The sequence below is a fragment of the Panthera pardus genome, unplaced genomic scaffold (genome assembly GCF_024362965.1).
Source record: "Panthera pardus isolate Hobbes unplaced genomic scaffold, ASM2436296v1 HiC_scaffold_19, whole genome shotgun sequence".
Taxonomy (NCBI): Eukaryota; Metazoa; Chordata; class Mammalia; order Carnivora; family Felidae; genus Panthera; species Panthera pardus.
The window spans coordinates 9,021,557-9,049,503 of NW_026526754.1; the positions used below are offsets into that span (position 1 = coordinate 9,021,557).

The following is a 27,947-nucleotide window of genomic DNA, read 5'->3' on the forward strand; positions in this document are numbered from 1 at the left end:
TTTTTCATACCTGCTTCTTGGGGGTAAACATTTGGTAAGTTTATTTACAACCATCTGAATATACTGACAAGGTTTGGCCGGGGAGATTCTTTCTCTTATTCATATCTAATTGCTAAATGATACCTATTGCCCCAGTAGGACATATGGGGCAGATCTGTTTCAACAGAATTTGTTCCGTCCAGTGCTAGAGGTTAGAGACCAAAAAGCACAGCATGGGAGTATGTACAAAAATTTTAATGGATAAAGTGAGCGAGAGGCAGTGGTGAAACCCCTCCACTGATAATCCTTGTTCTTTCTCCCACCTGACTGATATATTCATCTAAAACTATACAAAAACCCACTTAAAAGACTATTTCTATTATTCAAACTCTTGATCTTTCTTCTTTTATTTATCGCTTCTTCACTCACAGCGGGGAAAAAGGCTCACCGATCCACTGACCTCATGGCTGGCATTGAGCTAAGAGATTTACTTGCTTATTTATTCTCTCAACAGCCCTGCAAGAGAGGTACCATTACCTACTGACTTATAGATGAGGAAATGTTCATTCAGAGATTGAGGTGGCCGGCTCACTGTCCCAGAAGCGCGGCTGGTGCAGCTGGGGCTTTGAGTGAGCCTCACCCTCTTACCTACCAGGACAGTGTTTCTAGACAGTCTTTGAGTGCTGACAGTGTATAATGTTTTTATTTCAGCCATAATCTTAAAAAAAAAAAACCAAAAAAACAAAAAAGCATTAGCACCTTCTAACCAAGTATTGCTTCAGAATTCAGTGCATTGACTCCAAGTGGTAATATCTTAAGTGTCACAAAGCTAATAGGCAAAGAACAGACTTCGTAATAGTGTTCAGGTCTAGCGAAGGCTACGTGACATCACCGTACCCTTCAGGCACAGTGGTTTGCAGCAGTCTTGCTAAGGTGAAGGTGCGAGAGATTGGGATCACTTCTCAGTGCACGGTGGCACAGGCACCCCCACCCACATCCTGTCACGGCTATAGTCCCAACGCTACCCATGTCATGAGCAGTGACTTAAATTCAGCAAAAGAATCATCAGTTCACAGTACATTTCATAGTTCTATGGAAGCTGTAGGCATAGTTTTATGTGTGTACCCATTTCAATAATACTATCATAAAAACACCTCTGAAGTTACATTAAAAAGCGTTAATGGACTTATGCATTTCTCAGTTTGAGAAACACTGATAGGGATACTCTGCTTCCCTGAATATATCCCACATCTCTCTTCTACCTAGAGAGCAGAGTCTAATAATGTGAGAGTGGAGGAGAGAAAAGCTTCTGGATCCTAACCCTGTTTAGGGGAACCAGATCAATGGGATTTGGGTCTCACCTTTTCACTGTAGCTTCATTTGGGATTAACTGATAGGAAAACAGGATACTAAATTCCAAAACATGTAAATATATAAAAAAGCTCTATAAAGTTTCTAACTTGTAGGTACAGGATGAATTTTAAAACTGTAGCATTTCTTTACAACTTGCCTTTCACTCAAATGTGAGAAAGGGGGAATTTTGTCCCAAAATATGTTATATGAAGAAATGGACAAATTAAAAGGAAGTTTCCACATCTCTGTTGGACATGGCTTTCAAGGATTAAAACACCCAATACAAGCTGACATCAGCTTCTTAACACAGTCAACATGGTTCAGCAAAGATTGTTCAACATGGTGCTACCTCCATCTGCTCATACGTGCTCTGCTAGAATTAAATAGCTACTTAACATTTGAGAGAAGCAAGACTTTAATGAAGAGTGCTACAAGTTATGGACAATTAGTTCTCATATTTTAAAAAAAGATTACAGAAAACACTTTACTGATTTTTTTTTCTTTTTTTTTTTTTTTGCCAAAAAGACAGTCTTTAAGGATGTCCGAGAGAGACAGCAAGCACAACAAGGTACAAAAGGAGAAGGGAATGTTGAGCTTCAGAGCAAGACACTAACACAGCACAATTAGGGAATCAGGCGGAAGCAACCATTTCACAAAGAATGTAATTAGGCATTTATATTCAGTCAAGATTTTTTTAAGCTTTAAAAGTCCAGCATAAGGAAGAGACTTGGGCAGGGGGACTGGGGTAAAGGGCTAAGCTTATCTACAATCACCATTTTACCAAAAAACACACTGGTTCAACCACAGGAGAGGTGGAGGTTAAACCTGCCTGCCTAGCCCAGCAAATACTGGGAGCAAATGCCAAGGCTGTCAGGTCTAGATGTTGATGTTACAACTGGCTAGAGTTTTTAAAGAGACACTGATTCCACCAGGACTGGTCTCTCATCAACCTGGGTTCATGACAGATGAAGGTCCTTTGCATTTGCATCAGAAGGCCAAAGCTTTACCTGGAACAAGTTCACTCCAAATAATGCTCACGTTGCTGGTTTTAACAGGTCAGAGTCATGAGTGGCTCCTAACAGACTCCACCATTTCCTAGGAGAAGGTTCTACTGATTACCAGGGATTTAAATTCAAGCAAACCACTAAAGAAGGGAAATACTAATGATATTCTGGCACTGTACAAGCTATGTGCCTGTCATCTCTGCCAAGGACATGGGGTGGACTTGGCTTTGTTTCTCAGCTCCATGATCTTCAACAGCAATGAAGTAGAACTGGTACCTCCCCCATGTTGGAGGAGGATGCCCAAAATTCTCATCCCAGCCCAGCTTCTGAAAGAAAAACAGACTATCAGGGGCTATTATTAGGAACCATGCTCCTGTGAATTCTGTGGAAATGAAAGCCTGTTTCAGTTCATGCCAAGTTTTTTCATGGTCCGCCAGCGATCCTTAATCATCACAGCTGTTCGGTTAACAAATGGATAATTTTTGGAAATGGCAGCCCAGTTTCCTTCTCCATATTTCTGCACTCCAGCCTTGACCCACTCGCTTTCTTCTACAGTCCACTTCTGCAAAAGAAAACCAAAATATTTATCACAACCTGTCTCTCCACTGATTCACATTTTCCTACAATGAAGAGGTAAACTCAAGAATCGTAGGACAATAATCTGAACCCAAAAGAAGGGTTTATGTTTTTAAAACATGATATAGATAAGCTAACACTGTGGATTTAGACATTTAATAATTTTCCGTGTCCTGCCATTTCATTGTCAACTAATAATCACTTCGGCATTAAAAACTTCAAACGTATGTTGTTCATAGGAAAATGTATCAGGTTTCTGTCCTCCTAGGTTTTTCTTCCAGAGAATTTCTTCCTTTAACTTACTTTGGATTATGTGGAATAATCCTGGATTATTTGGAAAATTGAAAGACCTTCTTCCAGGTGCATGGAAACATCCTATGTCCTATGCATGTTCCAGGTGCATGGAAATACACCGTATGCCGTGAGGTGTGCGTACTTATTTTACCTTTGTTCTATCCACACGACCAGAAAAGGTCAGAAAATGTAATTTTAAATTACCTGCTTTCTTGTTATACTGGTTGCACTCTCTTCATCTGGTGCTGCTGGAAAACATTAAAAGTAGATTCATTTCAGAGTTCACCTTTCTCTTGTGAACAAACCACAAGAAAAAGACATCAAATGTTCTTAAAAGGAAAACTTAATTGGAATTTCCCAACATTGAGAGAAGAAAGGCTGTCACTAAATGGTAATTTGTTTTTGTCCTTTGTTTACAAGGTAACAGTCATTTCAGCCAATGAGAATCTCTACAGAGCAAATAGTTTACAGACAGACATTCAATAAAGACATTCAATTAAGGTTAATGGTGGATTTCAGGCTTTTTAGTAAAACCTACATGACTTTTAAAATTACTGAGTGACTGTGTTAAAAGTCTAATATATGCACATATACAAGTGACCCTTAAAGAATGTGGGGGGTTAGGAGCCCCAACCCGCAATCTAGTCAAAAATCTACACTGACTCCCCAAAAACTTAATAGCCTACTGTTGACCAGAAGCATTACCAATAACATAAACAGTCAATTAACACATATATTGCATGTTATATGTAATATATTCTATACTCTTACAGTAAGCTGGAGAAAAGGTTAAGAAAGTAAGAAATAAAATCCTAAGAAAAATACATTTACAGTATTATACTGTATTTATTTTTTAAAAATGCATGTCAGTGGACCCGTGCAGTTCAAACCTGTGTTCAAGTGAAGTGTATTATAATGTTGTGTGTATAATTTCTGCTTTACAACCCCTTGCTAACCACTGCTTTGAAATAACACAATTTTACTGTCGTATGCCAGAATTTTCAAATCCCTGATCATTTTATGTACGTAAAGTGTGGTTCAAGATCTTAACAAGAACAGGATAGTAAGCCTTAAACAAGAACAGGATAGTAATTATTGTTCCCCACTCAGAGAGACCATGTGAGATCTGCTCAAGTTCCACATTCTCACCATAAGGAAAGACATCAGGCCTCAAAAAAATGCACAAAGATAATTTTTCGAAAGGCCAGAGGGCTAGAGGAGGGTATACTAGTATAAAAGACATGCCGTTGCAAGCCAACAAGAGCCATTAAAAAGCTGCAAGAAAAGGCAAAATTGCACACAGGTGAAACTTGCTAGAGGTCTGCTGCAGCAGATGCTACTGTCCCAGCAGTGCTTCCTACAGCAGTAGTGGTGGTTCAGGAAAAGGGATATTTACAGACAGAGTCAGGTTATTTATTTTTAAGTCGTGGAAGTACTTCATACTGTAGTGGAAGCAGATTTTAAAGCTGATAAATCTGGACTGCACTGGAAGTAGATGTTTTCTGGAACTTTTAGATCCTGTTGTTTTTAAATACTTTATGCCACTTTTATTGATTTTCTGTTACTTCCATTTCCTGTGTGATCTTGATCTTGCCAACTATGATTGTGCCAATTAAGGTACTTTTTAAGGATAAAATTGAGATTGGAAGGTTTACTGTTGTTGCTGTGTTACCAAAGTCTTTAGAATCTCCAAGATTATGTTTTAGTACTTAAGATATTTCCATTAGAATGCAAAGTATGTGGTGGGAGATATTCTGATGCAAATGCTACAAGTTTTAATATTAATTATGGAAAAGTAAAGTTTCTTACTTTGGAAAAAAATAAACTGGTAAGAGATTTTTTTTACTTAAACAAGAAATGCAGGGAAGGGCCACTTCTACCTTTAATTAAAAGACTTTAGTAAGAACATCAGCTAGAATTAAATATAGGATTTATTAAAACAAAAACATGGGGTACCCGGCTGGCTCAGTCGGTGGAGGATGCTACTGTTGTTGATCTCAGGGCTGTGAGTTCAAGCCCTGAGAACTTGGGTGTGAAGCCTACTAAAAAAAAATTTTTTTTAATTAAAAATTCTGTTTAAAGTGCTGCTTTGACAGTCTCCATCGTTTAATGGGAAAGGACATAAAACTGACTCCTCGTGAATCACAATGAGGAACTTACTAGACTTATACTAGTTTGGAGACAAGCAGTTTCTGGAACATTAATGTGATAGTAACAGGCATCTATACTTCAGCTACTGTCAAGGAGACCAAGGAGAATGTCCTAGCTTACCCTGAACTTGAAACAGTTCATCCTCTTCCACCCATGTCTCTTTTTCTTCAACCCCATTAGAGCTGTTCCATTTGCCTTTGGGTACTCTGAGGGGAGATCAACAAGAGGACAAGATGTAAAACAGATTCATCAGGGTCATCCCATATTTTACCCTCGGCTCTCTCATGGCCTGTACTCCTCCCTGTTCTGTGACCACAGTGAAGATCCATTTACAATTCCCAAAGTCCTGACCTGGCCAGGCGTCTCTATGTCATTGTCCCGCAGGCTGCAGGATCATCCCTCAAACTCAGCAATGAATGAATACACCACTGTCCCCCTCAAAATCTGTTCATTTTCCTGTTCTTGGTTGGTTGGTTGGTTTGGATTCTCATTTTAAAGGTCTCACTCGGCATTCTTCTAACTCAGAACATGCAAACTGCTCCCAGTTCTTCAAAGACATGCTCCATGTTCAAAGACATGCCCTGGTCCAATCTCTGAACTGCATTCTTTTCCCTCTCCATTCCCCTTGTCCAAGCACTGGTACCTTTCACCAGTATCACTAGTCTCTTAACTGGAGTCTCTGTCCTCAGCCCCTTCCCCTTCCAAAACCACCTGAACATCAGTCTGAAATTACCTCATCTCTGTTCCATGATGGCTTCTCCCTGCCTCAACATTGAAGCCTGTATGGGTGAATGAAGATCCTCCAGTCTGGCTCCAGACAATTTCTTGCTACCAAAGCCTCCTCTCTCCACCCACATCAGCACAAACGGCAGCCATGCCTTCTGCTCTTTTCCTTCTATAAGCTCTGTTCTTTCCTCTCTACACTTCCCTCTGCTTGGGATTCCCTTCCCTGCGAAGTAAAATTCTACCCATTTTTTAAGGCCATCATTCCCAATGAAGCTTACCCTAAGTCCTGGCCCCGAATACACACAAAAAGCCTCCACTCCTCTGCCCTTGTGGTTGTGCTTCCACTTTATTAAACAGCCAGTTCACAGCATACCCCTTAATCATAAGCACCTTGAAGGCAAGCTCTGTATCTTCATTTGTCTACCTCAACCATCTAGCACAGTAACACATAATCTAACAGGAGCTGGAGAAGTAAATGCTAGAGTAGTAACAGGATTATCAAAGAGCTGCAAATAAATTAAACCACTGAGGATCAGAGTGTAAACAAATAAGAATCCTTCCTGTAAAAGTGAAATGTTAAGTACCTGAGTGTAATCAAAAAAAAGTCCCAAAGCTAAAGAAATAATCCCAAACTTGAATTATTGAATAAATGAAAATTGTAGTCAGTCTTTCCTATTCAACTTTAACTATGTTTACCCGATTAATAATAAATGGCCCTCGGAACATAACACAGCACAAATCTGATCTCAGAATTGTAACATCTTTTACAAAGCAAACATGTAAAGTATCTGATTTTAATTTTGAAGAATTTATATAGATCAAATGACTTGTAAAACTTGACCAAGAGAGTACAGAGACAAACCTCTGCCTTTCCCCAACTATGAATGGAAATTTATTTTTAAGACTGGCTAGGTATTTTGCAAATGAGTAATGAAAGCTGTTCACTTAAGAAGTACACAGACTTGGAAAAAATTCCTTGAGTTCCAGGAGTTTTCTATGAAATTGCCTACATGGCTGAGACAAATGGTAAACTATCTACTTTACTTTATTTTTAAGCTGGGTCATATCCCCAAAAATATTATTTCTGAGAATAATTTGCTTGAGACAAAGTGAAAAAAATTACATGATGTTTTTCCTTTTCAGGATATTAACTGTGTTACTGTTTATAAATAAAAGTCAGAATTACAGCTTTAGTTTTCTGCCTGCTTATCCCCATGCTGGGATAAAACTGATTTTAACCTCTGGGACTGTCATTTTCACCCATGTGTCTGTTCACTCTGCCTGCAGACAATCTGCACAGACCACTATGGCAACCTCCTGCTCCTCCTTTGAACGCAACACTTATTCTGTGTACACACGTTTGGTTTTGCCTAACTTCTGTTGTGGAAGGGGCTGAAATCTGGGTCCTCATCTCACTGTGAGGTGGCTGTGCAATCCTAGGCAAGTCACGTCACTTCCTGGTCCTTAAGCTCCTGTTGGTAAAGTTAGAACTTGATGAGCAGTGAATGGGCTAGAGGGGTCTGGTCTAGAGGGGTCAGCAAACTACAGCCTCTGGCTGCTGGTTTTTGTACAATCCTTGAGCTAAGAATGGTTTTTACATTTTCAACGGGTTGTAACAAAACCAAAAATAAGCAATAGAGACACAAGTGGCCAGGAAGCCTAAAATGTTAACCCTTTGCTGGCCTTTTATGTAAGTTTTGGGTAGGACCCTTTAAATTGCAAGAAACCAAGAATTATTATTTTATTTGGTTAACAAATAGCTAATAAGCATTTGCCCTGTGCCAAGTGCCATTGGACATATAAAAATCTAGTTGTGACCCTGCCCTCCAGATGATATACCCTAATCCTGCCTTCGATTCCACCAGCCCAGCTTCCTCCAGATCTTGACTACTCATTCAGTAGCAGTCTCCAGCCACCTATCTGATCTCTTTGCCTCAGTGCCTATTCAGAAGCCATCAGTGGTAGTTCATCAGGCCCTCAGATTAGCTGTAGAAGAATTATCTGGGGTATGGTTAGAAAAGCAGATTACAGATCCTGCCCCTTCTAATTCAGTACTCAGGATCCTGGGATTATCTATTTTATTAAACATCCCACAGGTCACTGTGATAGGAAGCCCAGCTTAAGAACCTCTGACTGATAGAATACAAAAAGAATTCAAGACCTAGCCCATCTACCCATCCACACATTTCTTCCCTTCATCCTCTCTGTGCATTATATTCTTTTGCCATACAGAATACATGATGTTTTCTGGAGCATACTAGGCTTTCTCATGACTATACAAGAGATCCCTGCTGTCTAGAACCCCCACCCCACAATATGCTTGATGACCTCTTATTCATCCTTCGAGGTCAGCTCAACATTTGCTCTTCTGCAAGGCTTGTTCCACCCACAACTTTGCTGAGCAGACTGAACTCTTCTTCCCTGGAGCTCCCAGGTACCTCATGAGCAAATCCTTTAGCCAGGCTTTTACTGTAAAGGACCAGAGAGTACCTTCAGATTTGCAGGCCTTACTGTCTGTGTTGCAATTATTCAACTCAGTGTAGCGTCAAGAGCAGCCACAAACAATACGTATGTGATGTTTGTGGCTGACTTCCAAAAGTGGGTGCCAGGCATATTAGGCCCAGGAGCTGTAGTTTGCCAACCTCTGCTTTAAAATACCCTTCAAACTTCATGTGCTTGACACATGAGAGAGGTAAACAGGTCTAAATCTTCACGAATCTTCCCATTTATAAAACCACTGTAATCATGCATTCTCTACAGTTTCCTCATCTGTTCATAGCAGTAATATCTATGCTTTACAGGACTGCTGCAAGGAATAAAGGAGATCATGTATCAAATGAGAATAAAAGTGTGTTGAGCTCCATTTGCTTGCCCAGCCAATGACTCACTCACTTCCAAATGTAGGTAATGGTATGTATTGTGCAGATTTGTGCCTGAGTATTAATCATTTAGATGCCACAGCCTCTCTGGGCACCTAGCACATGCATGTCAGAGCAGTGGTAGAGATGGCAATGACCTTGGGTGACCAGTGAGATGATCACTTAAAGCAGGGTTGCCAGGGGAGATTCATGGAAGAAGCAGAATTTTAAGAAGCATCTTGGTGTAGGTGGTGTATGGGCCATTGACTTTTTGAGTCAAGACTGATTAGGGTTAAAAATCCCAAAGCCCAACTTTGCCACTTTTCAGCTTTGTGATTTCAGGCAAATTAATAACTTTTCTAAACCTTTGTCATCTAAAAGTGGGGCTAACATATCACTTACAGAGTGGGGATTCTAGAGATCCAGTAAAATAATATGTGAAAAGTGCTTGGCCCATGGAAAGTACTTCATCAATATCAGCTTCTCTTCCCTTTGAAGGAGGGATGGGATTCTCACAAGCAATGATGGAGGAATGAAAACCCAACTGTGGGGAATGAGAGGAAGCAAGAAGAGTACAGCAGTAGAAACAAAGAGAGTATGTTCCAGACAGAACAAGCAAACCAGTTTGCTTAGAGGAAGGATCCACAAGAGAGCACAAAGGGTAGCAAAATTTAAGAGCCAGCCCATGACAGGGAGCAAAATATAAGCATTCTAACCACTGCCCCACAGAGCCTAGCAGAATGTGAGAGATTAGGAGATATTTACTGAGTTTGCCAAGTCTTAAATACTCATAGAAGGTGCAAAACTATAAATATTCATAAATCTTTTTTAAGGATCAAAGTCTAAAGTGGCCTAACTCAGACAAATTTCTTTTAACAAGGAAGACTGGTACTTAGTAGTCAAGGCACTCAGAAGTTTGCTAAAAATGAAAGCAGCAATGAGTAGGAGGCTCTGAAACCCTTCCATCCTCACTCACGCCTAGTGCAATGCCTCGAAGCCCACGGGTGGGGCTTCAGAACTGGCAGGGATGGCTATGTCGTCACTCCCCACTCCCAAGTCACATTCTAGCAGTCTGAGCAAGCCTTGGTGGTGAATAACTTAGCTGAAAGTTACTTCATTCATGGAAGCAATACCAGGCCCAACCAGGACCACCAACCAGCCCCAAAACTGCCACAAAGAACGTCTTCATACTTGGGATTCTTCTCCCCAGGGAGGGGTTGGTTGAGAACGGTGGGCTTGGATGGTGATGCCGGGACGACCTCCTGGGAGGAGTCGAGGCCTGTGCTCGGCTCAGTACTCTGGCTGTCCTCCTCCAAAACCAATCTGCTTATTGTCATGCGCTTGTTCTTGGGCTGCAGTTCGGAGCCACCCTCACCCTCAGTAGGGGCTGAACTTTCATTTTCATCTTTTCTTGGTCTCTTGTTTTTGAGGGCTGGTGATGGCAGAGACACTTGATTAGGAAGTACCAGATCTTTCTGGTCCAGTTTTGAGAAGGCTGCCTCAGAATCTTGTGCACTGGACAGAGTCTTGAAAGCCGCTTTCAGGGTCATAATTCCAATGGTGGTTGGAGTACTCCGTAACTGCCTACACATGAAGCAGATATACAAAGATCAGTCTCACCATTACTGGTGCTCATCCAAACAGCCACAACTTTTCCAAAGTGTGAAGCTTCAAATTAGAGGACTCCTCAAGTTGAGGACACTTCATTTGGGAAAAAAAAAAAAAAAAAGTTGCTCAAAACAACCTTTAATTATAAAGCTTCCATTTATAAGCATAAATAGAGGCTTTATATGATATAGAAGTTGAGCTCTGGAGTTTAAACTCCCAAGTAAGAGAACCTTAAAGGACTAGGGCCAATGACACTCCTCTTCCAAGAGACCTCCTTAGCCAGCATGCTAATCCCTTTAGTCTGCATGAACTATAGCAACTACGTCAGAACTGTGTATAGTGCCGAACAGCTACGAGTCTGTCTGGGCAACCAAATGACAATTCAGCAATCTCACCTTGAAGTCTAAACTCTTCCAGCTCTCCAGTTCAACCCTCATGTGAAAGAAGGAAAAGACTGGTCTCCATTCTGCCCCCTTTCTCCTACAGTACACTTATAAATGGGATTTTGAGAATTGTCAGAGTTAGAAGTGTGCCAGTCTTGGAACAATGAGAAACTGCCTTTTCATAATAAAGTTAAGTTCAACTATGATTTGGAATAACTGGTATAATTAAATTAAAAACTGTTAGGAGAGGGCAAACTGGCAACCTACAAGCCAAGCCCAGCTGACAGATATGTCTTGTTGCCTAACCTATGCAAGTTTTGTTTTCTTTAAATTGGACTAATTGCCTCCCCACACTGGGAAACGTCAAAAAACAAAACAAAAACAAAACTGGATGTCTCACATAAAAATTTGAACTGAAGTTTGGGCATCCTTGGACATTTCCACATTGCAACAATCACACGAAGCTGAAAAGCATGCCCTCTCTGGTTCACACTCACATGCTCTGAAATGCATTATCCTGTACTCACTCCTGTACATTTTCTACTGGGCCCCCAAAGGCATCTAAACCTGTAACCCCTATTTAACAACTTGTCTTGGGAATCTGATTCACAAGTCTGAACAGTGCATTAAGAGATCAGGTATCCACAAGGACGTAATGAGTGAATATGGGCAAGGACAGGACAACAGAGAAGGAAAGAACCTTTGAGGAACAACCAGTCAGGAACTTCTGTCAGGGATATGACATCGCATCTTCAATATTCTCATTTTCCCGAGGTATGCTCTGTAACTCCCACACTGCCTTATATAAGTCACCAAATAACATGTCAGTACTAGGAGAAACTAACTGATTCTACTCTAAGGAGACTGCTTCCAACAGACTACCCTTATGTTTTGCCCAAGATCGCAAAAGGGCATCCCTCTCACCTTGCAGGTTCTCTGAGTGGCTTCTGCACAGGCTCTGGTGCTGGCTGTTTATCTTCCTTCACTGTACCTGAGGCGACAGTCTCAGATTTCAAAGCTTTTTTGGCCATCTGGGAAAAGAAGGATGTCATCAGGAAGAGGAAGTCACAGAATTTCATTAAATCTCTTCTTTCATGAATGTACATACTCAACATGCAAACATGTTCACTTATAAATCCACTCAAGGCATAAACTAGAGGAGGACATACAAAGGGAAAGAATTCACAAGAACTATCTCAAATGTCTTGCTTTTTTCTTTCCTCAAAAGATGGCTCACAATTTTCTATACTAAAGGAGAACTCAATTTGAGTGGTGCTGACCATCTTGACACTGCAAGAATTCAACCTTTTGGACAACAAACAAGTATGTGATTTGACTCTACTTCCTCTTCCATTCTTCTAATCTCATCTCTAATCTAGTTTCTGAATGCCAAATATACTTTTGGGGTCATGGACAAAAGTCAAACTTTTTCTTCCAAACTTGGGGTAACTAATGCTTATATTAATATCTTTTACTTTGTGTATAAATTTTTTTATAAAACATATTTCACAAATATGTTTTTCCTATTAACTCTGAAAATCCTTACTTATACCACATAAAGCCCTGAGTGGGCCAATCCTGCTCTAACTCCAACTGCCCATTTGTCTCCCTCTGACTGAAGTTTTATACATTTCCAATTAGTCTAGTATCATTCTGTTTCAGATATACATATCTGTAACAAGTGGTGTCTTAAGAACTGAGAGTTCTAAGGGTGTCTGGCTGGCTCAGTCAGTACAGCGTGTGACTCTTGATCTCAGGGTCATGAGTTCAAACCCCATGTTGGGCATGGAGCCTACTTAAAAAAAAAAAAGAGGGGGCGGTGCCTGGATGGCTCAATCATCTGAGCGTTTGACTCTTGATTTCGGCACAGGTCATGATTTCATGGTCCTGGGATCACGCAGGCTTTGCGCTGGGCATGGAGCCTGCTTGGGATTCTCTCTCTCTCCCTCTGCCCCTCCCCCACTTGCACATGCTCTCTCTTAAAAAAAAAAAGAGAGAAAAAGAAAAAAAAAGAACAAAGTTTTGTCCCCCGCACCCCCCCAACAGTAGAAGGTTATTTTTCCAGTTATCTGGAATACAAAATAAAGGACCCCAGGCCAGGCTCAAGTATCCTGACACTTGCTCCCTGAATATTCCAAACTATCTGCTTTACAGATAATTTCACATCTGCCAAATGACTGCTAGGACACCTAACACTAGTCTAATATGGGCCTGGCAGATCTACTGTTATGAGCTAAGATATTTTCTTTCTTTCTTTCTTTTCAAGATTTTACTTTTAATTAATTTCTACACTCAACATGGGGCTCGAACTCACAGCCCCAAGATCAAGAGTCATGTGCTCTATTGACTGAATCAGCCAGCCTCCCTGAGCTAAGATATTCTCAGATGTTGGTGATTTAAAACCAAAATCAAACCAAAACAAAACCCTCTCACTCAGTTTTCCAATATCACAGGCCACCCTATAGGACACACTAGGTTCTTATTCTTCCACATGCTGTCCTGAGCCTCACTGCTGCCATTCTTTATGCTGATCACTTTGATCCAATTAAAGAACATCTTCATTTAGTTTATGCCTTATCATACTTCTCATCACACCTTTCTTCTCCAGTTATTCCTTCCTCCTCTTAACAACCCTATTATACTGTATCTACCACTCTTGCTCCCGAACTGAACTCAAATTCCATCTCCTTTGGGAACCACCACTCATTTCAAGTGTTCCCCTACTTAACCACAACAGATTAATCACATGTAGGAGGTATAAATGGAAGGTGAAGGAAACCAGGTATGTTCCATGTGCCTCTGTCAGAATCTCCGCTTCTGTATATTTAAGGCATTTAATTAAGGAAGACAGTGCATATAAATCAAAAGTCTTTTACACACATTTACTCTTTTCACTTCTAAAAAGAGCTGTCCTTTTCTAATTGCCTGCACATCCTCAAGGCCACATCACAGTTATGGGAAGAGAAGGCCAAGCCCCACCGTGAGGAGGTAGGGCTCTGCGTCATCCAGGTGACTCTCCAGGAAGCGCAGCATCTTCTGCTGGAAGGTCTCATAGGAAAAGTTCTGGATAACAGGGTGGGCCAAGTTCTTCTCACGGATAATGTTCAGGAGATCATTTCTCAGCTTCTACACAAAGGACCGATATTTGCAACATAAGAAAGGAGAACTCTAGTAAAAATTCAGTGATGGTGAGTTGAGACAACACTATCGACTTTCAAATGCTGTCAATGGCCATCAGTGTTCATATATAGGAAGGGGAGCCTACCACAAAGAACAGGGCAATAAATTATGGATCAGCCATAATGGGTTAGTATGTAGCTATAAAACAATACGAAGAACTTAGGATCTAAAGTACCTTCACACATTTACATAAATATTTTTAAACTTAAGGAAAAAAAGGATGAAGGAGCTCCTTACGTGCTAATATAGAATGAACTTCAAGATATATTAAGTGAAAAAAGCAATTTACAAAATGCTCAAATTAGTGTGTAGGAATATGCTCACAGGTATATATGGGAAGAGCAGGAAGAATAGATATATGTATGTATCCCTGTATACACACACATAGGCTTGTTTGCTTGCATATGCATAGACTAGACTATCTCTGAAAGGATAAAAGAAAAAAAAAGACACTGGTTGTCTATGAGGAGATGAATGAGGTGGCTAAGTCAAGAGATGAGAGAATTTTCACTAAGCTCTTTTGTTGTACTTTTTGAATTTTATTATGTACATGTATTACCTTTTCAAAAACTAAAATTTAGATTTACAAAGGAAAGAAAAAAAAAAAGAGCAGGGCACCAACAGAGCTTTTGACACCAGAAAATAGAGGAGTTAAGTCCTCACCAAGGCTGGTTCTCAAGTCTGCAGAATCAGCATTTATGTAATAGGAGCGTTACCGAAGTTGATAGCTTAATACCTGGTGCTGATCACTTAAATAAAGTTCTGCCACAAACCAGACAGAAATGGGCAAGAAAATAATTTAGGTAAATTTGTACAATACAAAATAAATTTTGAAAAGTCAATCTCACAATGTTTTTATCCCGTATATAAAAGACAACATGCTAAGGATGCCAAATATTTAAATTACATTCCTGACAAAGAAACCCTTTCCCTGTTTCCCCACAAAAAACAATGAGATGGATTTAAGTCAGGGAAGCAAAAGTATATCAAATTTACCTGAGTTGTGGGGTCCTTGGACATATGTTTTTTCAAAATTTTTGAAGCCTTTTCAAATTCTTTGTTTTTGATACAAATAATGACAGCCTACAAAAGGGGAAAAAAACCTTTTTTTTTTTAACTGTTGTAATAATGACAGGAGTAATCAGAAAATCAGGTACTAAAATAAACTACTAAAAAGTAAAAGTGAGCCTTATTTACCCAAGAAATTTTTCACAATCTATCAAATTCCTGTACTTAAAAACTAACAGTCACTGCTCAGGCATTATGAACAACTGTAAGCACTCTTCTTTCATTGTGTAGGGTAGTAGATTTTCAACATTACACTGGATTTTTAAAAAATAGCTGATAAAGCAAAATCTGATCCTCTGGATTACAGACCATTTACCCAAATTGAATAGGGCCTCCCAAGGAAAAGCAAAATGGACAGGAGTCATTCCAGGTCCCCAGAACAATTGGATCTGTTCTTTTTGGACGCAAAGCTTTGATATAATGATGAGGACAGAGTGGGGATGATAGGCTGTTGGGGGGGAAAAAGCCATTTGCTGACCATAGGGTTCGGCTCTCCATTCAGGAAAGGCCTGAGGCCATTTCTGTAGGAGAACCAACACAGCCTCTCACTACCGTAAAACCCCAGCTGGCAACTCCAGTTAAAAGTGTACAGGAAATTACTGAGATGAACAAATCCAACGCATCCACATGTAACACACAAAAGGGGCAAAATTCCCGGCAGAATGAAAAAGTCTCATCAGCTACAGAGAAAAAGAAGAGTCCTTTCATAAAGAAACCCCAAGAAAAGATATGCAGAGGTAAAATGACAGTGATCAAAAATTTTTAGGGATTTTTTTTTTTTAGATTTTATTTTTTAAGTAATCTTTACACCCAATGTGGGGCTCAAATTCACAACCCTGAGATCAAAAGTCACATGCTCCACTGACTGAGCCAGCCAGGCACCCCAAGGGATATTTTAAAAATATGTGTACATTTTTTTTTTTTTTAATTAGAAAAGCCAGGGGAAAGTTGGGAGCATTTGGAGTTATCTTACAGAATAAAGTAGCTACTCTAAATCCTGTGTCAAAGAGAGGTATAAGAAACATATCTCACACACACACACACACACACACACACACACACACACACACACACGGTAAGGAAAATTCGTCCACAGATATTTTCAATCTTCATTTCAGAGAAAAACTGAAGGAGATACAGATGAAGAGAAGGAGGAATAGCAAGGGGATTTCAGTATTAATCTCTGGTGATTCTGTCCTCAGCATACAAAGGAAACTGTATACAAATACATATACTATATACATACAAATTCAAATGCTCTTGAATAGCAGGCACAACCATATATAAATTCTTGCTGCCCAAGGAAGGTACAAAGTAGGTCTTTTCATTTTAGTCATGACCACATTTGCTTTTACATCATTTTCCGCAGAATAACTATACTAAGACTATACTGAACTTTCTTGAAGAATTCAAAGGTTTTACTTTGTATAAAATCATTTGGATCCTATCATGTTTTTAAATTTTATTTAACATGCATACGGTAAAATGAACTTTTTGGGGGGTGTAGTGTTCTTCATTTAAAAACACCTACTGAATCCTGTAACGGCCACAGAGGACACAAAAACCATGGATCCAAAAACCTCCCTTGTGCTACTTTTCTAGTCACCCCTCCCCTATCCCTGACCCCTGGCAACCAGTGATCTTCTCAGTTTCATCTTTTCAAGAATGTCATAAATGGGTCGGGGGTGGGCTAGATGGGTGATGGGTATTAAAATGGGCACTTGTGATGAGCACTGGATGTTGTATGTAAGTGATGAATCAATGAATTCTACTGAAACCAATATTGTCTGGTATGTTAACTAAAATTTAATTAAAAAAAAAAAGGTCATATAAATCGACTCATACAGTATGTGGCACTTATTTTTTAGAGGCTGTAGCCCTGAGACTGGCTTCTTTCCCTCTGTATAAATGCCTTTGAGATCCATCTATGTTGTTATAACATCTATATAGTTTTTTTCTTTCTTATAGCTGAGTAGTATTCCATTGTATGAATTTATTGTAGTCCTCCCTCCCCTTTCCTCTACATACTTACCTATGATAAGGTCTAATTTATAAATTAGGCACAGTAAGAGATTAACAACAATAAACGAGAACTGTAACAATATACTATAGTAAAAGTTATGTGAATGTGGTCTGTCTCTCAAAATATCTTATTGTACTGTATTCCCCCTTCTTGTGATGTGAAATGGTAAGATGCCTATGTGAGGACATGAGGTGAATGATGTAATAAGTATCAAGACTTAGCCATAGGCTACTACTGGCCTTCTGCCTTTTGACTATGTCAGGAGGATCATCTGCTTCCCAACCACAGTTGCCTGTGGGTAACGGAACTGCAGAAAGTGAAACTATGGATGCGGGTGGGGTGGGGGGCTACTGTACTACATTTTGTTTATCCATTCACCCGCTGAAGGATATTTGGGTTGTCTGCAAATTTTGGTGATTATGAATAGATGCTAAAACCTTCATGTACAAGTTCTGGGGTAAACATAACATTTCTCTAAAGTAAATAACCACAAGTGGGATTGCTGGGTCATACAGAAAATGTATGTTTAACTTTATATGAGAAATGGCTAAACTGTTTTCCTGAGTGGGTATACCATTCTGCACTCCCGTTGGCAATGTGTGAGAGTTCCAGCTGCTCCACATCATTAGTGTCAGTATTTTTTGAAGTTGAGCTATTCTAATAGTATGTCCTGTATTCACTGATTTTAATTGGTATTTCTCTATTGACTAAATGATGTTGAACATCTTTTCATGTGTTTATGTGCCATTTGTACATTCTCTTTGAGGAGACTTTTGCCCATTTTTTAAATGGTGTTTTTTTTTTTTTTTTTTTTTTGAGGCTTCTTTATATATTTTGAACACAAGTCCTTTGTCAGATAGTGATTTGTGAATATTCCAGTCTATGGCTTGTCTTCATTCTCTTAAATGTTTTGCTCGGAAAAAAAGTTTTAAATTCTTGTTAAGTCCAATTTACCAGTATTTCCTCTTATCAAAATTTCCTCTTAGCCCCGTGTCGGGCTCTGCACTTACAGCACAGAGCCTGCTTGGGATTCTCTCTCATTCTCTCTCTCTGCCCCTCCCCTACTTGCACGGGTGCTCTCTCAAAATAAAAGTTTAAAAAAAAATTTTTTTTAATGTTTATTTATTTTGAGAGACAGAGAGAGACAGAGTGCGAGTAGGGGAGGGGCAGAGAGAGAGGGAGACACAAGAATCCCAAGCAGGCTCCAGGCTCCGAGCTGTCAGCACAGAGCCCAACATGGGGCTCGAACCCACGAACCATGATATTATGACCTGAGCTGAAGTCAGACACTTAACCAGCTGAGCCACCCAGGTGCCCTGAAATAAATATAGTTAAAAAAAAATTCCTCTTATGTATCATGCTCAGCGTCATAGCTAAGAATTTTTGTCTAAGTCCAGGACATAAAGATTTTCTTTCATGTTCTCTAAGTTTTACAGCTTTACATTTTGCATTTATTTTAATTTTTTTATTTTGAGAGAGAGAGTGTATGCACATGAGTGGGGGAGAGGGGCAGAGGTTGAGAGTGAGAGAATCTTAAACAGGCTCTGCGCTCAGCACAGTTGGGCTCAATCCCAGGACCCGGGGATCCTGACCTGAGCTGAAATCAAGAGTTGGTTGCTCAACTGACTGAACTACCCAGGCACCTACATTTTACATTTAGATTATTTTCAATTAATTTTTGTAAGTTTTAGGTCAAGGTTCATTTTTTGCATATGGACATCCAGCTATTTCATATCATTTGTTGAAGACTATCCTTTTCCGTTGAATACCTTTTCCATTGCATTTCTTTCAAATTTTTGTCAAAAATCAAGGTCATATTTGTGTAGGCCTATTTCTGGACTCTTGTTCCATTAACCTATGTTTATAGTCCTGAGCAGCTTTATAGTAAGTCTTAAAATTGTGTAGTGAGTCCTCCACTTTGTTCTTCTTTTACAAAATTGTTTTGGTTATTTAGTACTATAGTCATTGGGGTCTTCATTCCATTGCCTGGAGAGAACTGACCTCTTAACTATATCATCTTCCAGTCCATGAACGTGGTGTGCCTTTCCATGTATTAGGTCTTGATTTCTCTCATTAGTATTTTGTGTTTTTCCACATAAAGATCCTACCCATGTTTTACTAGACATATACTTAAGAATTTATTTTTCTTCTTTTTGGGAGCTATTATGAGTGACACTGTTTTGATAATTTCAAGTCATTCACTGCTAATATATACTGGACATATGAATAATTTTTGTATGTTGATTTTATATCCTCCAATCTTGCTATACTTACTTATAGACTTTTTAGTATATTGTATGGGATTTTCCATATAGACAGTCATACCATCTGCAAATAGGGACAGTTTTTTTCCTTCCTTTCCAGTCTGTTGTCTTTTATTTCTTTTTCTTGACTTACTGCACTGGCTAGGTCTTCCAGTATGACATGGAATGGAAACAGTGAGAATGGACATCCTTGCCTTGTTTTGGATTATAAGCACAAAGCATTCTATCCTCCACCATCTAGGATGATGTTAGCTATAGGTTTTCCATAGATGTCTTTTATCAGGTTGAGAAAGTTCTATTCCTAGTTTGCTGAGTGTTCTTATCAGGAACTTTGTTAAATGCCTTTTCTGCATCAGTTGAAAGATCATATGTTTTATTCTTCTTTGGACTAATAGAGTGGAGTACACTGATTGATTTTCAAGTTCCAAACCAGCCTTGCATTCCTGGGGTTTAGTTCCCCCACTGTGCTATACACTGCATCTGTATCCACAGCAAGCAGCAGGATAGACAGTAAAGAAGCAGTGGAATTTGCTCTGCATTCTAGGGATTACAGCTCCACTGCTAAAAGAGAAAGGGTTCTCTTCCTTCAGTTTTAGGTGCCAGCCCTGCTGCCAGTGTCATCACTGGGCCACTGCTGCCACCACTGCAGTATTGCTTGGGTGCTGGGGCAGGAGAGAAGGGAGAAAAAAAAGCCTGGGATTTTTCCCACCCTCCCTGACCCTCAGGAGATCTCTTTCTTGCTCCTCAGGCCAGAGAAAGCCTTTCTTGGAGTTCTTTCTCTTCCCACCTAGAGTGCACTTCTAGGTTTCGGGAGCCTTCAAGTCCAGGCTAGGTGGTAACAGAGAAGGAAAAAGTGGTCAGCTACTCATCACCAGTTGGTGGACCTTCAAATTCTCGTCTTCTTCCTCACCTGCTTACTATCATTTACATTTTTGAATTGTCAGATAGGTGCTCCACACAATCTGTCCAGGACTTAGACTTGCATTAAGTAAGACAGAAGAGAATATGCTTACTCTGTCTTTTCCAGAATTAGAACCAGGTCCTACTATATTTACCTTGTAAAATAAGAAAGGAAATATGAATGCTTTCAAAATCTAAATTAAAAGTCTGCCTCCAACATTTGTGCTATGAGCTTATCTTTTAAATCTATTTTAATTTCCTGGAAAGTTTTTTGTTTGTTTGTTTTAAAGAAATGAACTCTTTTTCACTTGAAAGTTTTCAGAAAGCAGTATAATTTCTTTGCTTATGTATATATCTCTAAGGTTCTTAGGGTGTAAGCAATAGCAATGGTCTCTGGCTAACTTAAGTAAAAAGGAAATTCCAAGCACAGATTTCCAATAGAGGCAAGATAAGTTTATATTGGGCAACACCGGGGGGGAGGGGGGGCAGTAAATCGCAGAAGGCACATAGAAAGAGAAAACCAAAACTCACAGAAGGGAAGAAAGGCTAAAGAAAAAAACTCAGAAAGAAACCAGGCTGTTGTGGGAAACAGGAATACTCAAAAGCTCTGACAAAGCTTTTTATTTCAAAAATTAAGGTACTTAAAGAGTGTGTTTTATGCACCCAGCCCCCCCAAATTGGGTAAGGCCTCAAAAGAAAAAGTGCTGTTACCAAAGGTGCAGGGGAGAATGATACACAGCAAAAAGCAACAAATAAATGCTTTCCCAATAATATAGCATACATGTTACTCTCTGCTGTTCTCCACAGAAACCTGAGGAATCTTTCAGTTATGAAGAGAAAACCAATTTAGCCTCAATACCATTAACAGCTTACAGAAGCAGTTCTCAAACTTTTTAGTCTCAGGATTCCTTTTTACGTTTTTTTGTTTTAATCTTTATTTATTTTGAGAGAGAGACAGAGTGTGAGCAGGGGAGGAGCCAAGAGAGAGGGAGACAGAATCCGAAGCAGACTCCAGGCCCTGAGCTGTCATCACAGAGCCTGACGCAGGGCTTGAACTCACAAACCGTGAGATCATGGCCTGAGCCAAAGTCAGACATTTAACCGACTGAGCCACCCAGGCGTTCCAGGATTCCTTTATACTTTTAAATGTTAATGAGGACCCCAAAGAACTTCTGTTTTTGTGGGTTATAGAAATATATTAGAAATATATTACAAATATAAAACAAAAATTTTAAATATTTATTAATGCATTAAAAACAACAAACTCATTGCAGGGTAATATAAATATGTTTATGAAAAATTACTGTATTTTCTAAGATAAAAGTCTAATGAGAAAGCTGGCCTTGTTTTACATTTTGGCAAATCTCCTTAATATCTGGCTTAATAGAAGAAAGTTGGATTCTCATATCTGCTTCTGCATTCATATTGATGTGATGTGTTGTTTTGGTTAAAATATACTAAAAAACTCCATCCTCACATACATATGAAGTTGGAAAAGGGAGGAGTATTTTTAACAGATCTTTGAGAAAATTGTGGATATTCTTCTTTGATTCTACACCAAACTTGGGCAAGTGAACTTTTCATCATCTGTTACATTAAAATCCGTTAGTCTATCTTGCATTTTAAATGGATCTTTTACCCATGAATGATTTTATAATATACTGCATTGGCCATTTGGAAAATATTTACTGAATTATGTAGATCTTCCAAATGTTGACACATTCATTAAAAATACCTTGAAAATAACCGATATTAATAATCACCATCAATCTTATCAGAAAAATCTAAGAATTGGGAAACTGTCAGGCACATCAATACCAGTTTTCCAGAATTTAAATTTTTACTTGAAAGCGTCAGTTTTTATCAATGGCAACAAATACTATCATTGTTTTCTCTGAAGTGACAAATTCCCTTTGCTCTTTTATAAGAAAATGACTGCCAAATGCCCACACCTAAACAGCCAAAATGTGTCAGTTCTTTTCAGTTAAAAAAAAGAAAGGTGTTCGTTCCATTAAAAAAGTGCTAGATCAGCATGCAACTCAAACAGTCACACAAGTGATTTCCTGAAGCCAACCATCAAGTTTTGGTATATGGCAGAAATGCTTCGAGCAAACTTCCTACTTTGTCACACAAAATACTGAAAGGATTTTTGCTCAAGGGTCTAGATTTAATAAAATTAATAATTTTACTGCTTTATCAGTGATCTTCTAAATTGAAACTGGCTTTTATTTGTTTTTTAAACTGCAAGAATGTGGCAATGAAGACTCCAATGACTACTCTACAGGTTACCACCACCTTGGTCATGCCAAGATACTAGCAATTTTACCCATCACTACTTTTACACCATTAGTGCAAAGTCAATGCACAGAAAGTCAACTAATGTTTTGGCATTGTTTATGAAACTAGTTTTTTGATTCCTGAAGGGGTACCAAAGACCTGTAGAAATGCCTACATCATACAATGAAAAGTTCTAACTTAACAAATAACTTATTTGATAAACTTGAACAAAAATTTAATAGACATTTAAATGAATGTTGTGAAACTTTACAAAAAGCTGAAAATGCATCAGAAAGCTTCAATGAGCCTAGGTACTCCATGGCATTTTCCCAAAGATGACCATTAACAGATTCTAGGAATCTAAATGAAAAATTTTTAATAAGAAATTAGGAGGCAAGTGATACAGTATCACTGAATAAGAGTTCAAGGTAATTGTGGTAGCCAGCCTCTAAAATGCCCTGCAGTGATCCCCACACCCTGCACAGTCCCATTACACACTAATCCATAGTTGGTCTGGTGTGTGTGACCAACAGCATATGGCACAAGTGATGATACTTGTGAAATTAGGTTATAAAAGACTGCAGCTTTTGTCTTGGGCTCTTGTTCTCCTGGATCACTTGCTCTAAAGGAAGCAAGCCATCACACTGTAAACAGCCCTGCAGAGAGGTAAGGAGCTGAAGTCTCTAGCTAACAACCAGCAAGGAAGTGAGTCCTGCTAACAACCACGTGAGTGAGCATGAGAATAGATCCTTCAACCCCAGATGAGTCTTGAGATGATTGCAATCCTAGCAGACAGCCTGACTATAATCTCATGAGAGACCTCAAGCCAAAAGCACTCAGCTGAACCACTATCAGATTCCTGACTCTTGGAAAATGAGAGATCATATTAACTGTTTTAAGCTGCTAAATTTTGTGGTATTTGGTCCACAGCAATAACAGTTTATAATACAGTCAGTATAACAAGAAATCTGGTACCTGATGGAAAATGGAAAAGAACAAGGTCAACTAAGAGTATGGTTGACAGTTTTAAGGTCATTTGCATTTCGCTAACAGATTTTTCCTAAGGAAGCCCCCAAATGTGATCTATAAACTTAAAAAAAATAATAATAAAACAACAAATATGCAGATGAAACCCACAAATACTCTTCCAGAAGAAGGGATAGAGATAAATCTATGTAGCTGTTGTGTTTTAAAGGAATTGCACTTCTGAATCTGCTACCTAACTTAATAGGAATTACATGAATTATTTTGAACTGGTACCATTTCTTCCTTTTTTTTTTTTTTTTTTTTAAGATTTTATTTTTAAGTAATCTCTATACCCAACATGGGGCTTGAACTCACAACCCTGAGATCAAAAGTCTCATGCTCTACTGACTGAGCCAGCCAGGCACGCAATGGTGTACCATTTCTTCCCATTCAAAAGATCTTTAGCTATTCTGAAAGTAGGCATAGATTTCTCCTCCTTTGCTAATATGTCTTCTCTGACATTGTCCCTCCATCACAAACTTGACTTACCTATACTAAAAATCTATTCTTGGAATTATTCCTCTTTGGAATTTGGATTCTCTGAGCATTCTCTCCAAAACCAAAAGTAGCTCCTTAATTGAATAAATATCTGTACCTCACACACACTAGTTGTTTTTTTTAACAGGGTACCTAAGTACCCAGCACACAGCCAAAGGACAGAAAGTCTTCCTTGCTTAAGCAAAGTTTTATCTCCACACCCCTACCTGAGATCCTATGTTTTTAGGATCCTTTTCTTTTCTTAACAGTTTCCTTACTTTCCACCACCAAGGCAATGCTCAGCTGTTAATTCTTCACTCCCCACCTCCACATCTGCTTCCACAACCCCGCCCCCCCCCCCCCCCCCCCCCGCAGCCTTGGTTTTTTTCTGACTGGTTTCCACTGCCTGTTGTGTTTTAAGTAAAAGTAAGTTCTACTATCTGAAGCTAGCTAAGCCATGACACACACACTCAAATTCCCAGATACCCCAGTAGCTTTTTCCTTGTTAAGAACACTGGCTATGCCAGCCTTCTACCATTACTGGTTCTCTAACTGGCTGATTATCCCAGCACCTTTGATTCTGTTTGTTCAAAGGCAATGTTCCTCTTCAAAGTCAGTCCCACATTTCTCAAGGCCCCAGTTATCCTCTTTGGTTTATTATAAACAAGGATGACCAAATCCTAGGCCTGTTACTTCTAGCCCTTTCACGATGCTCCTGAATGGTGTAATAACCTCCAAAATGTCAGTCTTCAATGCCAACCCATTTCCTTTGTAATGCCTCTTCTGCCAAGGCCACAAGGAAGGCAACCAAAATTACAAAAGCAGCGTACCTGCCATTAACACTTTCCAAGCCTGACCTGGGAAGGGGTCACCTGAAGAGATATAACATCTGTGTGTGTCTACATTTCAATATGTTCACTTGCTCTCTCCATCATCACACAGAAAAGATAAGCATTGGTATGCTCAAAGACGTCTGATTTTTGCCAAAAGAAAAAAAGAAATAAATACAGAGCCTTACAGCTTCCTTGACCAGTTTTCTACTGGATTCCACCACTGCCTCTGTCAGTGTAAATTCCGTTTTAATCATCTCCAGCACATTGATAGCTGATTCCAGTGGTGTGAGCTCAGCCTCCATATCAAAGGAACAGTCTAGGACAAAGAGCACAATTTTCGCTTTAAGAGATTTTATAAGAAGCAGAAACAACATGTCCAAAATACATGTTTATCTGGAAAGACACATGTAAATGTGGTAACATTTGCATTTAACTTGCTAACAAATTGGCTACAAGCTTACAAACATGTTAAGAGTTCAAATTCAAGCCAATGAATTTGAAGTGACTGTTTTTTAATTTTCAAGACAGGTAAAAATTTATTTTTTAACCCATGTATTTGCATCTCAAATTTCAGGTTACACACATCCTCCTCAGATACAAGCGACCAGAAACTGGAGACAGTTTTGCTAACAGCTCTTAAGTTCAATTAAAAAAAAAAGTGCTTATACTCTGGAAAACATTCTACCCGGAAAAATTTGGCCATCTTAACATAACTCATTAGATCGCAGCAAAGTTGGGGCAAGCAAGAAACAGGTGGGAGGAAATAAAAAATAGAAAAGCAGACAAGAGAATCTTAACTGGAGAAAACTAGACCCAGGGAATAGACTCATTTTAGAAGGAAAAAGACCACTGTGATCGAGACATAGTAGTGCACCTTCACCCCGAATCCTTCAGTTCTGGACATAAGTTGGAAAACAACAACGTAACCCTAAATTAGTAAGCCCTGAGAACACAAAAATTGCCATACCTAAATTTTCCCCTTCTTCGATGCGCGACAGACACTGCATAACCCGCAGCAGCCGAGAAACGGTATGCTCCTTCCCCAAGGGCCTGACAAGCAGAGCTAGGAAAGAAGACATCGTTGGCTCGGCGACCCCCAGCCCCGACACCCGGGCCCCACAAATCCCCTTCCCCGGCCAGCCTCCTTCCCTAGGTCCGGCCCTCACCCTGCATGATGTCCCGGATCTGCCTGAAGTCCCCGTACCGGCTACCCCGAAAGGCCCGCAGCGCCTCGTGGAAGTAGAACTTGAGCACCCAGCGGTTGACCGCCTCCTCCAGCCGTGCCTCCCCCGCGCCCCGCTCCGCGGCGCCCCCCAGCCCCGGCTCCTGGCGCCCCCGCCGAGCGCGCCCGCTGCTGCGGGACGCCCGCCGGCCTGCCGCCCGCCCGCTGCCGTCGCTGCTCCCGCCTCCTCCCGCCATCGCGTCCGATCGCCGCGCGCCCTCCCCGCCTTCCCGGCCGGGCCGCTTCTTCGACTGTGACGCCTCCGGGTCACGCACAACGCCCGGGCCGGAAGCGGGGCTTGCCGTCCCGGCTCCCGCGGCCATGACACGGACTGCGTTCCTAGCCGCCCGCGGGCTTCTGGGAGGGAAAAGACTATGGATCGCTAACTCCCTCTCGGACCCCGTAGTTCCCAGTATGCAGGCCGCAATGACTGATGGGGCTTGGAGTCCAAGCCGTCCAGGAGGGTAAACCAACGCAGTTTGCGGTCAAGTATCAACTTTGCTCCTAAATGATGGAATACTATAAGATACTGGGACTGCGTATAAGATACTGAAAGATAAATATGTGCAGCTTATTTAGCACTTAAAATTGTGAAATGTAGCACACATTATGGAAATTTTATTAAATAGATTTACATTTTTTAACAAATAATTTAAAGCAAAGGCCAGTGTAAACCCAATCGAGGTCAAGAATATGACCGGCACCCCAGAAACCTCTCGACATATAAGACATATAATTTTTCTTAATTACAAAAATAGTACCTGCTGTGGAACAATTAAAAAAAAATAAGCAAAAGGATTAACATTTAAATCACCCATAATCTCACAGGCAAGAATAAACTGACGTGCAGTTTAGGTTTATAGCCTATGTCCAATGTCTTTTGCATACCTAGTGTGTGTGTGTGTGTGTGTGTGTGTGTGTGTGTGTGTATTTACTAAAAATGGTATTATACTATATATATTTTATATAACCTTCATTTTTCATTTAATGCATAATCAACATCTTTCCATGCCATTACATTTTTTTCCCCTACAGCATCTTTAGCAGCTACTAATCTTTAGCATTCTAATATATGGGTGAACCAAAGTTTTCTTTATTTAAGCCCCTACTGTAAGATGTTTAGGAAATTTCAAAATTTTCTAATTTTAGACAGTCTCAATATTAGAAACATACTTGTAACAGTATAGTTGCACAAATTTATAATTATTTCCTTAAGATCATGTCCTTAAAGTAGAACTAGTGAGTTGAAGGATACACAGTAGAACACATATCCAAATATTTCACTTAATACTCTTTGACAGTTCCCTTTTGTTTTTGAACAAGTTGCAGACACCTTAACTTTACATTTAAAGCCTGAAGAGATTGCCTATTTGCCAACCTCATTTTGAGCTCACGTTTGTAAAACTTCTTTTTATTTTTTTAAATGTTTGTTTACTTTTGAGAGAGAGAGAGAGAGACAGAGTGTGAGAGGGGAAGAGGCAGAGAGAGAGGGAGACACAGAATCTGAAGCAGACTCCAGGCTCTGAACTGTCAGCACAGAGCCTGACGTGGGACTTGAACCCACGAACCACAAGATCATGACCTGAAACAAAGTCAAATGCTTAACCTACTGAGCCACCTAGGTGCCCCACATATGTGCAACTTGTAACATTTCCTTATCACCTGCTACTCAATCGCCCTGGAAGCTTCATCTTGTCTATTCTAGCCTAACTAAGTCCTTCTTGTCAGTCAAGCCTCATTTAAGA

The 27,947-nt window shown here is 39.8% G+C and overlaps 2 protein-coding genes and 1 non-coding gene across 8 annotated transcripts in view; 1 reads left to right on the plus strand and 2 right to left on the minus strand.

The window, feature by feature from the left end:
• Positions 1-27,947, plus strand: part of NIP7 (nucleolar pre-rRNA processing protein NIP7) — a 61,700-nt gene that overhangs the window by 9,907 nt on the left and 23,846 nt on the right. The window contains exon 5 of one of the 4 annotated variants that reach the window (XM_019455430.2): positions 12,161-17,284. The exons of the other annotated variants lie outside the window; for them this stretch is intronic. Coding sequence (XP_019310975.1) covers positions 12,161-12,184 — 24 coding nt within the window. The 3' untranslated portion in view covers positions 12,185-17,284. Of the gene's footprint in view, positions 1-12,160; positions 17,285-27,947 lie in introns of those variants that run through there. 4 annotated transcript variants of the gene reach the window in all.
• TERF2 (telomeric repeat binding factor 2) lies at positions 1,563-26,558 on the minus strand. Of its 3 annotated transcripts, none has more exons than XM_019455422.2 (10): positions 26,147-26,558; positions 25,948-26,043; positions 25,166-25,296; positions 15,109-15,195; positions 13,912-14,058; positions 11,857-11,963; positions 10,133-10,525; positions 5,478-5,563; positions 3,411-3,451; positions 1,563-2,898 (listed from the first exon to the last, which is right to left on the minus strand). In XM_019455422.2, the coding sequence occupies exons 1-10, from the start codon at positions 26,523-26,525 to the stop codon at positions 2,740-2,742; spliced, it is 1,626 nt and encodes a 541-aa protein (XP_019310967.1). In that variant the 5' UTR covers positions 26,526-26,558; the 3' UTR covers positions 1,563-2,739. The 3 variants fall into 3 exon arrangements, with proteins under 3 accessions (XP_019310967.1, XP_019310966.1, XP_019310968.1); XM_019455421.2 differs by having other exon boundaries at positions 3,411-3,454; XM_019455423.2 differs by lacking the exon at positions 15,109-15,195 and having other exon boundaries at positions 3,411-3,454.
• Positions 23,961-24,033, minus strand: TRNAK-UUU (transfer RNA lysine (anticodon UUU)). The gene has a single exon. It is a non-coding gene; the product is annotated as a tRNA-Lys (tRNA).

What these genes read in the sequence shown, in the direction of transcription:
- TERF2 (XM_019455421.2), bottom strand. Translation starts at nt 26,525, where the DNA reads ATGGCCGCGGGAGCCGGGACGGCAAGCCCCGCTTCCGGCCCGGGCGTT. An exon ending in CCACTCAGAGAACCTGCAAG is followed by an intron (nt 10,526 to 11,856) that starts GTGAGAGGGATG and finishes CTTCATGTGTAG; the next exon opens with GCAGTTACGGAGTACTCCAA. An exon ending in CCAGTATAACAAGAAAGCAG is followed by an intron (nt 2,899 to 3,410) that starts GTAATTTAAAAT and finishes TTTCTTTTGCAG; the next exon opens with AAGTGGACTGTAGAAGAAAG.